Source organism: Halichoeres trimaculatus, unplaced genomic scaffold (assembly GCF_033239565.1).
Source record: "Halichoeres trimaculatus isolate MK-OKI-2021-1 unplaced genomic scaffold, fHalTri1.1 fHalTri1_scaffold_10, whole genome shotgun sequence".
Taxonomy (NCBI): Eukaryota; Metazoa; Chordata; class Actinopteri; order Labriformes; family Labridae; genus Halichoeres; species Halichoeres trimaculatus.
In genome coordinates, this window is record NW_027437187.1 from 4,825,601 (window position 1) to 4,839,845 (window position 14,245).

The 14,245-nt window shown below is 39.0% G+C and overlaps 1 protein-coding gene across 1 annotated transcript in view; it reads right to left on the minus strand.

The window, feature by feature from the left end:
- ttc38 (tetratricopeptide repeat domain 38) overlaps positions 1–14,245 on the minus strand; it is a 37,970-nt gene that overhangs the window by 20,152 nt on the left and 3,573 nt on the right. The window contains exons 4-5 of the mRNA XM_074677587.1: positions 12,195–12,366; positions 4,996–5,169 (exon numbers count right to left, since the gene is read on the minus strand). Of these exons, the coding sequence (XP_074533688.1) occupies positions 4,996–5,169; positions 12,195–12,366 (346 nt within the window). The remainder of the gene's footprint in view (positions 1–4,995; positions 5,170–12,194; positions 12,367–14,245) is intronic.

Genomic DNA, 14,245 nt, shown 5'->3' on the forward strand with positions numbered 1-14,245 from the left:
GAGAATACGGCTGGTGTGAAAAGGAAGCAGAGGAGAATATGAGTGAGAGCAGAAGGAGAAATAATGAGAGAAATCCCACAGAGAGGACAGGAAGCTAAATTTAAGGACAGAGGATGAAAGGATCGAGGATGAAGTGAAAAAAAGGAGTGGAGAGGTGGGAAGAAGAGGAAAATGAGTCCTGAGGAGCCAAGCAGAGAGGAAAGCTGAAGGAAGCAGAGGATTGAAAGCGAAGGAAATGAACAAGAAAGTAAATAGGAAACAAGAAATCAAACATGTGGAGAGAGCAGGTGTAGAGGAAGATGTGTTTGAGAAGAAAGACATAAAAAAGCAGATTAGGGAGTTAAGGAGAGCAGAATGTGCCAGGAGAAGATGTCAGAGAAGAAGACATTAATTTAAAATTTTATCCAGCTTATGTCTCGATGAAAAATCGTTTGTTATTTTCCTTTTTCCATTTTCTGTATCCTTTTGTTAGAGACAGCAAGTTCCAAGGATAAATGAGTCAAGCTGAGGACAGAGAGAAGAGTTAAGACAAACAGATGAGAGGAGACAAAGAGGATCAGAGGGTCAAATTAAAAGCACATTTTGTCCTTTTGTTGATTCATTTTCACAAGTTAAATTGAATTGAAAAAGTTTGACTCAACTGCAAAAGATTTTTAATCCAAAACATTTGTTTTCCAACTCTTTCTGCCTACAGACACATTTAACACAATGATAATACGTCAAAACCACGTCTTGTGTATCCAGTCCACAGCAGAACAAAGTTGTGCGTGGGTTTTTGGCAGACACTCACAATTATTGAAAGTTCAGAGACAGTTAATAAACGGTCTCTTAAAACAAGGACATACAACTGTGGCTAGAGCTGAAACAATTCCTCGAATGATTCGAGGTACTCGATTACAAAAAATACTCGAGTAATTTTCTAATTCAGGAATCGTTTAATTTTAAAAAAGACCAAAGAGTGGTTTTTCAAATAGAGCTGAGGCCATATTACGAGGTTTTCAGACCCCTCAAGCTACCTCTTATACAAATTAGCAACTAGCAACAAATCTAGCTTCTTTTCTGGAGTTTGGAAACTAATGGGTTAGTCTGCTGTATCAGAAAATTCTATTTCTCAAAGAGGAAAATTTTCATTTGAAAAATAACTGCTCTTTAACTAAACAAAAATGTATTTTATCCGATTACTCAATTAATCGATGGGATTTTCAGTAGAATACTCAAATACTAAAATATTCGATAGCTGCAGCCCTAACTGTGGCTTCTCACAGCATATCAAAAAATCATACGGGATCAGAGAAGATTCAGTACAAAGTTGAAAACTGAACTCAAACAACCAAAGAGGAGTAAAACTTTGTGTAAATGAAGGAATGAATACTTAAAGATAAATCTGTACTAACTCAAAGTCAGAAACTGTCTTTGAGAAAAGCTTCCTTGACATATCATTTCACTTTGCATTTCTACCTTACCTGTTAGCATAGAGGAAAGCACTGCAGCCAGCCAGTAGAAGGAGCTGTAAATGCCTTTATTCTTTTTTGGCCATCACACCACCCATCTTTTTATAGACCTCTTCATTGTTTGTAAACAGTTATGGGCTTTAGTGGATTTTCACAAAGTAAGTATTGTGGATTACAATGGTTTTTCTAGCCCTGTGAAGAGGTTTACTATCAAAAATGCAATTTTTACTTTGATCGCATCACTTTGACTGATGGTTAGCGACTCCCAGCTTCATGAGAAATCAGCGAGCGGATGGAAGACATCAGCAAGTCGGGCTGGTTAACAAACTTCAGTTCTTTTGTGGCACTGACTGAAATGCTTTGATATTACTGAGTATTAAAATATGTCTCATCTTTTGGTGCCAAAATTCAGTGCCCAAAGGGTTGATCAGGGATCAAGATCTGATACCACTGGTGATTGGCTGTAATGTTACATGGGGTTGCTGCACGCAGGTTGTTGCCAACATCAGACCCCTGTAGCGTCTTCTTGTGGGAAAAGTGATTATTGAGAAATCTAGTGACTTTTCTAGAGTTTGGAGACTGGTATGAAAGGATGTATTGTTCCTCAGCACATGCTGCTTCTCAACAAGCTGCACTGGGTGCAATACTGAGCTGAGTCCCTCCTTTATCCAAAACAACTCAGACAGACCAGTCCTCCTCACTAACACAGCAGTTCCTCTCAGGGCGAGGTCACACTGGCCATCCTTACAGTGTCCAGCACGCTTCAACTCTAAAGCCCAGTTTGTTTGGCCAGTGTGCTCGAGCACAATTCATTTCTCTGCTCAGGCGTGCTTCAGAGGGGTGAGCTTTGGCGTGGTGCTCTTCATGACGTGTGCTGCAGTCTGGAAAGGTGTCTGCATGCAAATGAATGGCGCTTACACTTTCCTCCTCTGGTCATTTTTGGCAGCCCCAATCCCGGACAGAGGCGGAGGATTATTTTGACATTTAAAAAAAATAAAGGTAGAGGAAATTTCATTTAAAGTTGAAAACATGTTTAAGGATTTACGGTGCACTCAGTATATAATGACCTGTTGCTTGGTTGTCGCTGTTCTTTTGCATAGGCAATGATTTGTTGTTGTTTTTTTGGATTTTAAAGAAAACTGGAAAAATACTACAGCTAAAAAATAAGACTTGTAACGTATCATAATGTGTTATGAAATATTTTTTTGTTCAAACAGCCATTACAAAATTGGTGCCAAAAAAAAGTATCGTCCAGGAACTGGTACTTAAGTGAAGGAAACATTACTGGTACTGGTATTGAAAATTCCTGAACGATACCCATCCCTATCAACAAGTGGACAAGTATACACCAGAGAGGAGTTGAAGCACACAAGTCACTTGGTGCCTATGGGTGTGTCTCAAAGCGATAAAAGTTTCATCCTTCCTTCCTCCACTTGTGTCTTAGTCCCCACCAGAGATGATGGAGACACGCAAGGAAATTAAGAGAGGAGAGAGGATGGAGGAGATTGGTTTTTGGAGCAATGGGACATCCTGTCCTCCGGAGCGGCATATGAAGCGACGTGTTTCAGTGATGATGGCATCAGCTGATCACCTCTGGATCATCTGTCAGTCAGCTCTAACAGCTGTTTGTGTGTCTCCACATGTGTGTTGTATTAACTCTGCTAAAACATTAACAGTAACAGAGATTTATCTGTTCCTTAAACCTGTTAGCATAACAAACATATTACCATGAAGAAAACTTGCTCTCTGTTTATTCTGTGTGCTGTTTAGAAGCACAGGGATCACATTACTGGTAAAATGTGTAATTGTGAAATTGTTCATGAATTTTTTAGGCTTTATCTATAGAGCACATCTGATCATAAACTCTGAAACTTATTATTTTCATTAATGTAGTTTATTGTGTCCTAGATATCTGTTAGATTTCAGTTTTCAGTTTAATCCTCTGTTATATTAATTTGATGATGGTTGTGTTCAGTATTTTCTGCTTTAAACTCATAACAAACACATTTTAATCCCAGATTTCAGCTCGTCTTTTGTCTCTCACTAAACTCAGTTGTGTTTGTGAAGTCTACAGCCTTCGCGTTTCCTCCATCATCGCTCCTCCGATCGGTCTCTTCCCTCCTCTCTCCTCTAAGCACAATTATCGCTTTGGGACAGTCTTCAAAATGAGGATTAAGAAAGTACTTCCGGTAACGCGGAGGGGAGAGGACTGAAGAGGCATAACATTATCGCTTTGAGATGCACCCTCTGACTGGACCGTCGTACTCAAGACGTGTGAATGAACGAGAAACTCTCCAAACCAAAGATGAGTGTCATGGTTTGTGTTTTTGGTTTCTGGGTTTCTGGGTTTTCTTGTGTTTCTGCCCTCTTGTGTTTCCTTGTGATTCTGTTCTTGTCCTGTGTTTCTGTGTCACCTGTGTTAACCTTAGTTATTCTTGTAGATTGCTGTCTTTGTCTCTTGTTGTTGTCTTTAGTTTGTGCTTCTTGTGGTTTTGATTTGTTTCTTGTCATATGTATGTTTTTTTGTGATTATTTCTAGTGTTTCAGTGTCTTTAGTGTATTTAGTCTCTGCCTTGAGTTTCTCTGTGTTTGGTTTGGTTCTCCTTGTGTTTCTCTTGTGGTTGATTGCCCCTCATGTGTTTCACCTGTGTCTTGTTCTGCACCTGTGGTTAATTACCCTGTCTATATAGTCTCTGTTCCGTGTGCTTGTTGGGTTCATTGTATGTTTGCTGTTGGCTGTCGCTGTGTCTTCATGCCTCCTGTGTTTCCCTGTGCTTCATGTGAGTTTTCTAGTGTTTTTGGTTTTGTTTCTTTTGTTAGAGTTTTTTGAGTTTGGTTTGATTTTTTGAGTTAGTAAAATAAAGTTTTATTTCATCTGCATTTGAGTCCTCCTCCTCTTTTGATTTTCCCTCTGGAATCTCATGACAATAAGCACACAGAGTGTGACACCCAGGTCAGAATAAGGGAGACCGAAAACTACATCCAGACAAAAACTGTACCAAATATACCAGAATTATAATGACTCAGAGTGACCCTGTCCACTGGTAGATGATCACTGACACATTTAGCTGAAGGTCTTCAGTTAGCACGGTTGCTCTTATCCCCAGAACACCTGTCGTTCTGTAACAGTCAGAACACCAAAGACAGAAGCTGACTCTGTAGAGGAGTATTGTTTCCGTCAACTGTGGAAAAACCTGTCATGGTCTGTCATGAGTACATGGTACATGTTTCAAAGGTGTCGTGCTGAGGTGGCTGAGCCATGAAGGTCACTGAAGCCCCATTTCCACCAGGCGGTTCAGTTTGGTTTGTCACATCGTGGCATGCATTTACAGCGTTTCCACTACCTAATCCTGGGACAAATCCCCAAACAACCAAGACGAGCCGTGCCACTTTTGGCGACCCTTCCATAGGGGTGCCGGACTAAACCAATCTAATCCTGGAAGGTGGAGCTACAACACTGCAGACCGTTGTGGTGGAAACAGGGCTTCAGAGCTCATTTGACTGTGGAGACATACAGAGTATAGTAAACTGGTGTCCTGTGCACCTGTACAAAGGAACGTGTGGTTTCCAGAAGGGCAGCACTCTGGCCACAGAGTCCCTCAGCTTGTTCTGAGCTCCAATGTAGAAGTAGGAGTCGTGAGAAAACTTCAGAGCCAGCATATCAGTGGGGTGATCCACCAGGATGTCTTCCCATATGTCGTTGGCCTTGAGAAAATTTCTGCGAAAGATATGAGTCACTGTTATAGCAGATCTGAAAAGCAATTAAGTGCCTCACACTGAACGTACGGTGAGAATCAGAGAGACGTCAATATGCTTTGTGCTGAATGTGTGGAGTTAGAAGCACTTCATAACCCTGAGTATCTTTCATTACTGAGAAACACAATGTCACAGTATTCTCCACCATACCATGGAGGTGAAGAAACTGCAGGTTCGAAAGGAAACATAAACGTGACTGAAGCTGTGGCTGAAATTTTCCAGGAGTCTTCAGCACACATGACAGCAGCTGCAGGCTGAGGATCTGAAACACATGTCTGCTTCACATGACGAGAGAGAGTGAGCAGCTCAGGGTTGGGAGTACTTTGCCAAGGAGATAAAAATCACTCTGGTAGTTTTCTGTCTCTAAAACAGCACCATTGTTCCACAGAAAAACCTATTTTCTCTGTCACAGCAGTAAACAAAAGTGAGCTCTTGTCTACTGGGACGTAATGCTGACTGGAGCTCTCACTTCAAGACACGCTGCGCTAAATCAGAGGAGACGTCTCTCTTTTTACCAGGAAGTGTTTGATAGAAGCAACAAAATGATCACAAAACACATCTCCATGAAAAACAGTCTGCTTGAAGAGAATTAATGAAGTTTATTTCATATCCAAGTGTCAATAAAATAACACTCTTTATTCTACCGTTTCTTTATTTCACCAAAAGTAACACTGTGCAGCAGTAGCTGTGCGCACTGTTGGCAGCTACACTTTTTTTAGTAGTGAGTACTTTTATATGCAATGTAAGGGGTTTGCATATGGTTTATCCGCTGACATAAGAAGTGCACTGCAAAAAAAAAAACAAAATTTGAGCCATGAAAAGACAAAACTGAAGTTGTATTACTAATTCAAAATCAGCCAATGGGGGGCTGCACAGTGGTGCAACATTTAACGCAGCAGCCTCACAGCAAGGTCACTGGTTTGATTCCCAGCTTGGCCGGTAGTGTGTGTGGAGTTTGTATGTTCTCCCCGTGCACCCCGGACACTCTAAAATGTCCGTAGGTGTGAGTGTGTGCGTGAATGGTTCTGTGTCTGTGTCAGCCCTGTGATTGACTGGTAACCAGTCCAGGGTGTACCCCACCTCTCACCCAATGACAGAGGCTCCATACACCCACGACCCTGAAAAGGATAAGCGGTTCAGAAAATGAATGAATGAAAATCAGCCAACGAGGTAAGAAACATGTGTTTGTCAAGTTTCTTGAAGTAAGAATGATGTTTAAATACAAGAAACTAGAGAAAATATGTTTGTCTTACACAATTGGCAGATTTTTTTAAGCAATTTTGGCAAAACAATTTTTGGATTTGACTGAAATCAAGTCCCATAAGACAGTTTTGACTAAAAATAAGACTGGATTAGACTTCATTTTTTTAGCATGTGCTTTTTAGATTGAAATTCCCATGAGCACCGTCACCAACTGTGTTAAAGACCTGCCTGTACCAACATGGAATTATTGACTAATAACGTAACAATGATGTACTTAGCTTATAAAAGGTAAGCAGACTGCATAGCTTGTTGTGGTGTGCCTGTGTGAGTCTGTATGAGTCTGTGTGTGCGCGTGTGCGTTGCCCCTCCCCTGTGGTTGCTGACCGGACCAATCAGAACTGACAATCAGCCAGCAGAAACTTCAAAGAGCAGGAGGGGGCTTCAGTGCAAAAAAATCAAAACTTATCAACAGAAAAATTATTCTAGTTTCAAGCAAATTTTCACTTTTTTTTTTACTTGTTACAAGCAAGTCAGACCTTATTTTGTCTTTAAATAACTTGAAACAATACATGTTTCTGGACTTATCAGTTCAGTGTTGCTTAAATTGAGCATAAAGACAATTTTCACGGAAAAGAACAGAAAAACACTGGATAAGACTTACAGTGTTCAGTTAGTGGTGACTGGATTTAATGTGAACTGGCTCCGCCTGTGCTCGGCGTTCAGTTAGATTACCTTTCTGTGGGGACGAGTCCTTCATAAAAGTTGCCTTTGTTTGTCAAACCTTAGTTTGCTCTGTTTAAAGCAGGCTCTGCTCCTTGGCTCCTGTTTAGAGAGCCCTTTTGTTTTGTTATTAGTCTAAGTTCTGTGTTCACTCATATTTTGTGAAATTCTTGTTTGTAAAATTTGTTCCTATTATTTCATTGAACATTTTATTCACCTTTACTATCTGGTTCAGTGGGGAACCTTCAGGGACTTCTAGGCCTTCAGAGAAGGCCTTAAAAAATCAGAGCCAAAAAATATACGTATCATATGTCTATATATATATATATATATATATACATATATATATATATATATATATATATATATATATATATATATATATATATATATATATATATATAATTTCTCATTTAGTTGAATAAAATACATTTAATACATCCTATAAGTTTTGAAATTAAGTACACTGCAAAGTTTACTTCAGCAATGAAAGGGTTACTGTCTTGAAACATGCTATCTCAAACGGAGCCCAGTTTGCTGGCTAGTTTAGTGGTTAGGACTTCACGAAGGCCAGGCTATGGGTTTTGGTTTGGAGAGAGACAGGAAGATTGACCAATCACGATTTGAATTTTGGGGGGGCGGGACAAAAACAGAAGAGCATAGGCCTTCGTGAAGTCCGAACAGTAGGCAGAGGAGTAAGGGCGGTGAGAGGAATGTCAGAAGATGAGAGCGAAGTTGTGGCTAGCTTGTTAGCATTTTTTCAGCGTGTGCGAGTAAAACTTTCATCTGGTCGTGCGAGTGCTTAAGTCTTCATCTATCACGGGCACTGTGTAAGACATTGTGGTTTGAATTCTCCCTCTCTTTCACTGGCTCAGTCAGTGTCCTCCACCTGAACTCTCCCCTGTTCTAAAGACAGAGCGCTGTCGCGTACACACGCAGCTCGTATGTTCATCACACACCGAAGACAGACAGAACAATGACACAAGTTTCACTATTCCAGAGTCAGCCTTCTAACTATATGATTACCGCTGCTCTGGACTCTCCTGATTGAAGAGGATGCTGCGTTAGAGCAGAGCTACGTTAGTTTAACTCACGACATGTCAACACAAAAAAAGAAGGATAGAAAACAGCTAAGGCTCTGGTCAACTCTTAATCAACAAGTGCAGCACAGTTATCTGCCTCCGTCTCTGAGGTCTCCTGCAGCGTCTTTGGATCAAACCAACTAAGAGAGAGGGGGTGGATGGTTTTTCAGTTTTCGATATAACGTCCATGTACGGGACTTGATTCACTTTCAAAAAATATTAGCGATCACAGGAGCATACTTAAAGTTGGGGAACAATCAGGAGAAATCATAAGCCAGGAGAACAGCCAGAGAAGGGGTTTAAAAAATGGGAGACTCCCTCCATATCCAGGAGTGTTGGCAGCCTGCCAGTACTCTCGATGGGTAAAAGTAACGAGTTTATGTATGACACAGATTGACAAAGATAAAAACTAAAGACATTTTCTTCATCATTTTAGGTTATTTTAGTAAGTTTTGTAAACTCACTTAATAATGTTAGTCATTGTTTTATTTGATTTATTCAATGAAAATGTTTTCTGTTAACTACTTTTTTCCGCGATGATTTCTTTTCTGGACTGTGAGGGCTGAGGTGAAGGCCCAGCTGTGGTACTCACGGTTCGCCACTGGTTATGTTACATCTTTTCACTACTTTGTAGAGCTGTTTGGTCATAACACAGAGATACAGGGTTTAATTTTAACATTTGCTCTAATGTCCCAATATATGTCTGAATAACCTAAATATGCTCACACTTACAGAGCAGAGAAGCGTTCACACACTGGTATTAACATTTAATAATCCTTACATAAACATTTAGCTCTTCAGTTAGCAGGGTGCTAAGTTTCCCTGTCAAAAAGAGACTTGGGAAATTTTTTTTGCCAATCCTCCTCCAGCAACAGCCATGAAGACTAAGCTATTTAAAAATATATATCACCTGGCTTCTCCTTGAAAATCAACCTGGACATAGAATCTAAAATTTAGTATGAAGAACTGACCATCAGGTTTACTCTGTGGGGCATGAAGAGGCGTCAGTTTAGGAGTGAGTCGTAGGAACCTCAGACAGCTTTGGGCTGATAATCAGGGTTGTTCGATGTTTACAGCACCCCGTATGTTGTTTATATCTGCTCTAATGATGAATAATGACTCGTGTTTCTCCTGGCGACAGTAGAAAAGCAGATTTCGAAACTCGGCTGGATTGTTACACAACAGCTTCTGTATCGCCCTCTGTAGATTTTGCAGACCAGTGTCCTCAGCTCCCCTCATTTCCTGTTTCTGCTCAGCTGTCCCATCACAGGCCTGTCATGGCAGCAGATAAAAACAGATATGTAGGAAGAGGAGCAAGAATGACTCCTGTCTGTCTGCTGCTCCTCCCTGCTTCGGTGGTAACTGGCAGTGAAGTGGGCTGAACTAACTGGTGGAAACTTTATGTTTCAGCGTGCTCTCCTTCCATCCATCGTGATTGACTCACCAGCTGACAGCGCTGTCAGCAGCCCCGCAGGAGAGACACGCTGTGGTGTGAACGGATTTGAAGCTGAAAATGAGCAGGGCCCATGCTTTTTTTATACAGGCTGTGGAAATCAGCAGTTTTAACGAGCAGCACATTTCAGCTCACCAGTCTCTGTCAATAGTTTCTTGTCTTGATTTCTAATTTCCCTGCACCTACGTGGTGTGATTGTTACCAACCTCCTTTAATACAAGTTTGATTTCCACACATCACAAAAGAAGAACAAAGGCATTAAAGCCAGAGACAGGAGTAAAACAAAATAATTATTTCAGCTTAAAAAGGAGTCAAGTGTGTTTCTGAAATGAGTAGAAACTTAAAATCTGTCATCAGAGTCAACAGAGTGGTTGGGGCGTTGGAGGTACGTCAGTAAAGGAGGAGTATTATCCTTTAGGGATCCTGGTCAGCTTCATATAACTAATTTCAAAAAAGTCCAACCCAAAGACTGCTTCATTAAAAGTTTAAATTATTAGACACCAGATCAAAATGAAGGTGAAAGTCAGAGATTCGAACTCAAAAATTGGAAACTTTGTGATGAAAGTTACAATAATGCAGTGAAATTTAAATTAATGACACTAAAACTTGTAAGATTAAAAATTGAAATCATGAGATAAAAAGTTAAATTGTGAGGCCCAAAATTGAAATTATGTGATACAAAGTTGTAATTTTGGAAATTAATAAATAAATAAATAAATAAATAAATAAATAAAATAATAATAATATGATAAAAGGGTTGAAGTATGAGATTAAAGATAAAAAAAATATGATACAAAGTTTAATTTAAAAAAATATCTAAAAAATTATGAAATTGAAATTGAAATTGAGAGATTAAAAATTAAAATCATGACAAAAATTGAAATCATCTGATAAAATTTTAAATTCTGAGATAAAGGTGAAATTATAGACACAAAAAAGAACTGTATGAAACAAAGCTAACATGAACTGATAAAAAAGGACGATGAGATAATAATAATAATAATAATAATAATAATAGTAATAAGTTAATAAGATAAGAACTTCTAATTTTGAGACTAAAATTGAAATTCCTGAGATACAAAGATCAATCTATATGATATGTTATCCACTTACAAGCTTCCTCATTACTAGATTAAAAAAAGTTAAATGTATGATATACCAAATTCAAACTAGGAGATACTTCATCTAAATTATGAAATAAAACAGTTAAAATCAAGATACTTTGTCAAGATTACATGATCATAAAAGTTAAATATGAGAAACAAAATTAAAATTATGAGCGCCAAGTAAAAGTTATGGGCTTAGAAGTCAAATTTATGAGATACTTGTTCAAGACTATCATGAAAAAGTTTAAACAACAAGGTTAACAGTTAAAACTGTGAAATATTTACTTGATATTCTGAAATACTTCAAATAACACAATACAAAATTCAAATAACGAGATAAAATCTGAATTAGCATCTTTTTATTTCAACTTTTTTTAATCTTTTCTTTTCAGGACAAGGTTCTCTGTTTATTTCCTTTATTTGGTATCAATGGTCTTCCACAGGTAATGAAACCACTTTAGAGCAGTGTTTCTCAATCCTGGTCCTGGGGTAGCCCTGCCCTGCATGTTTTTTATGTTCCTGACTCCAACACACCTGATTCCAATGATCAGCTCGTCATCAAGCTCTGCTCGAGCCTGATAACGAGCCATTCATTTGAATCAGGTGTGTTGGAGTGGGGTAACATCTAAAACATGCAGGGCAGGGGGTCTCCAGGACCAGGATTGAGAAACACTGATTTAGAGTAGCATCAACTGCTTTAGAAAAGATCTGTGCATTTTCCTTCACCTGTTCCTGTCACAGAGCTTTGTAGTGAACTTGTCATTGTTTGGGTTTTTTGGTTTCTGTACTTCTGGGTGTTTCTTGTGTTTTGGTCTTCTTGAGTTTCTCTGTGGTTCTGTTCTTGTCCTTTGTCTCTGTGTTAATCTTAGTTATTCTTGTGGAATGTTCTGTGTCTCTTGTTTTTGTCTTTAGTTCGTGCTTCTTGTGGTTTTGATTTGGTTCTTCTTTTGTGTGTGTCTTTCTGGAATAATTCTTAGTGTTCCTGTGTAATGTATCTAGTACTGGGGTGTCAAACTCATGCCATGAAGGGCCAAGAGGCTGCAGGTTTTCTTGTTCTTGTTCTTGTTCTGCACCTGTGGTTGATTACCCGCCAGTGTATATATTCTCTGTGTTCCATGTGCTTTCTGATGGTTCATTGTCTGCTGTTGCCTGTGTCTCGTGTGTTCCCCGTGCCTTTTGGATTTTTCTCTAGTGAGCTTTCTAGTGTTTTTGGTTTTGAGTTTTTGGATTTTCTTTGATTTTGAAGTTAAAATTAAAGTGTTTTAGTTTCAATCTGCGACTGGGTCCTCCTTTCTTTTTTCTTTTTTTTTCTTTTTTTATTACCTGGGATTCATGACAGAACTACTGCCCCTGGAGCAACAAAAGTCTTCTTCACCCCTCTCCTCTGACCCTCCTCTTCCATCAACCCGCCCCTGGATCTTACCCTCGTGAGAAGAGCTCCATGGCCTTGACATGGAGCTTCTCTCTGGGAGTGATGTCCTGGCTGTTTGCCAGCTCCACCGTCCGCTTCATGTCAGCAGCCAGACGCTGATCCAGCCTGATGGAGCTTCCTGTAGAGACCAGCTCCAGGCCAGTGCTGATCAGATGACCCATGACTGCAGGTATAACAGATAACACTGGTTTTATGGACGTTATAAGTTTGACATCAAGGTTGGCAAAGAAAGGTATCACACACTTGTTAATGATTTCTTTGTTGCACAGCCTGTCGATCAAAGAGGGAAAGATTTACTAACTACCTTTACACTCAAAGCTCAACCAGACTTTTTGAGCTAACACTTTAACAAGAGATCAAGTGTCAAAAATGTTTTCATCCTCACTGTGTGCCCTAAGGGTAACACGAGGTGGTTCCTTTAATATCATTACCTCAAACTGCATGTTTTTTCAGCCCCTTATCAAACTATTTCAATAAAAATAAACACCACTCTTCTAAAAACTGGTTGACTTATCTTTATTTTAACCAGTTTAAACAAGGACAAGAAAGAATTAATTGCCTCTGAGTCATGTTACGAATGAAATTTTTCCTAAACCTGCAGACCTAGATTCATTTTCTTATATAACAGCTACTTTAAAACATTTGAAAGGCCTGATCTTGGGTTTTTAAGCTGCTTGCATGTTTTATGAAGCGTTACACATCTTTGAGCAGAAGCTTGAAAAGCAGACATAATGAATAAAATTAGCCACGCCTCAGATACTGAAAGTCATTTAAGCATGCAAATCATCTGAGTCAGCGTGTAAGATAAAGACACAGTTTCACCTCAGCGGGCTGTATTCAGAGCAGGATTGTATTGGGAATGTATGATATTTGTTTTGTTTTTGTTTTTTTTTGTTATCCCATATGCCGATATTTGATAACTCCTTTCCCCGAAACCGATATTTTTTCTGCACACATAACTGCAGAGATTATCAACTCTCTTCTTTATTTGAAGTAGTTTATTGTATTATGGTGCATACTCTGATCACATTTGTTTTGTAATATTCATTTCTTGTGCAAAATCTGAAAAATATATCCTAAAAACTGTATATTTATAAGAGATAGAATGCTTCACAAAATCCATGGTTTGGTTCCTATCACAGTTTTCGGTTTGGTTCAGTGCACATTTACCCTAATAATCCACTATTAACAGATTATTTTAATCCATTCTGTCATGTTAAGTCATGAAAAACATGAAAGAATGAGTCTGTTTCCCATTTCAAACATCATTGAAACTAAGTGAAACATTGCTAGTTTCAACATGCCAACTCCTCAGTAAGGAAAGTCACTATTGGCTGTCCCAGAAGTCACTAAAAGCCACTAAATAATGCTGCTGTCTAATCTGTATAATAATCCATGTGCATGTAATTGTAATGGTCTCTGTAGGAGAGAGAAATAAGGTGAAAGAGACAGAAAGCAGGTAAAATACGACATAATAAATATGTTTACAACTAAAAATGAACTTTCTTCTGTCCATTCTTGTTTTTTTATGTCTAAATATCAACCCTCCTCCTTTATCTGGGCTGGAGACCAGCAGAAGTGATTTCATTTGCTGGGAGTGAGGAGAACTGTCTTTCTGTGTTTCAGATAGAGGATGGATTCACACACACTGACCATCAAGGAGATCTAAAACCCTCTTTAACCTCAGATTACCCAAACTCAAGAAAAGTCACAAGAGTTATCGTATTTCAAAAAAAACTCTCCAGAGAAGTCTGAAATCTAATCTAAAGAGCTCCCAGACAGCAGAACAACAGTTACACCCTCTAACTCTGTCTTCTCCGCTCGTCATTTAAAAAACACACACTTCCCTACAACTGCTCTGCTGTATCCTTCACCTCGAGTTGCACATGTGTACGATCTGTGCTACATACTCGCTTCAAAGTGAGCTGTGAAAAGAAGGAAAAAGAAAAAATACAAACCAAACGGTAAACTGTTCCATCCCATATATTTATTTATGGAAATTGATTTCAAACAAAAAATATATATGAAAGCTCTTCCTGAAA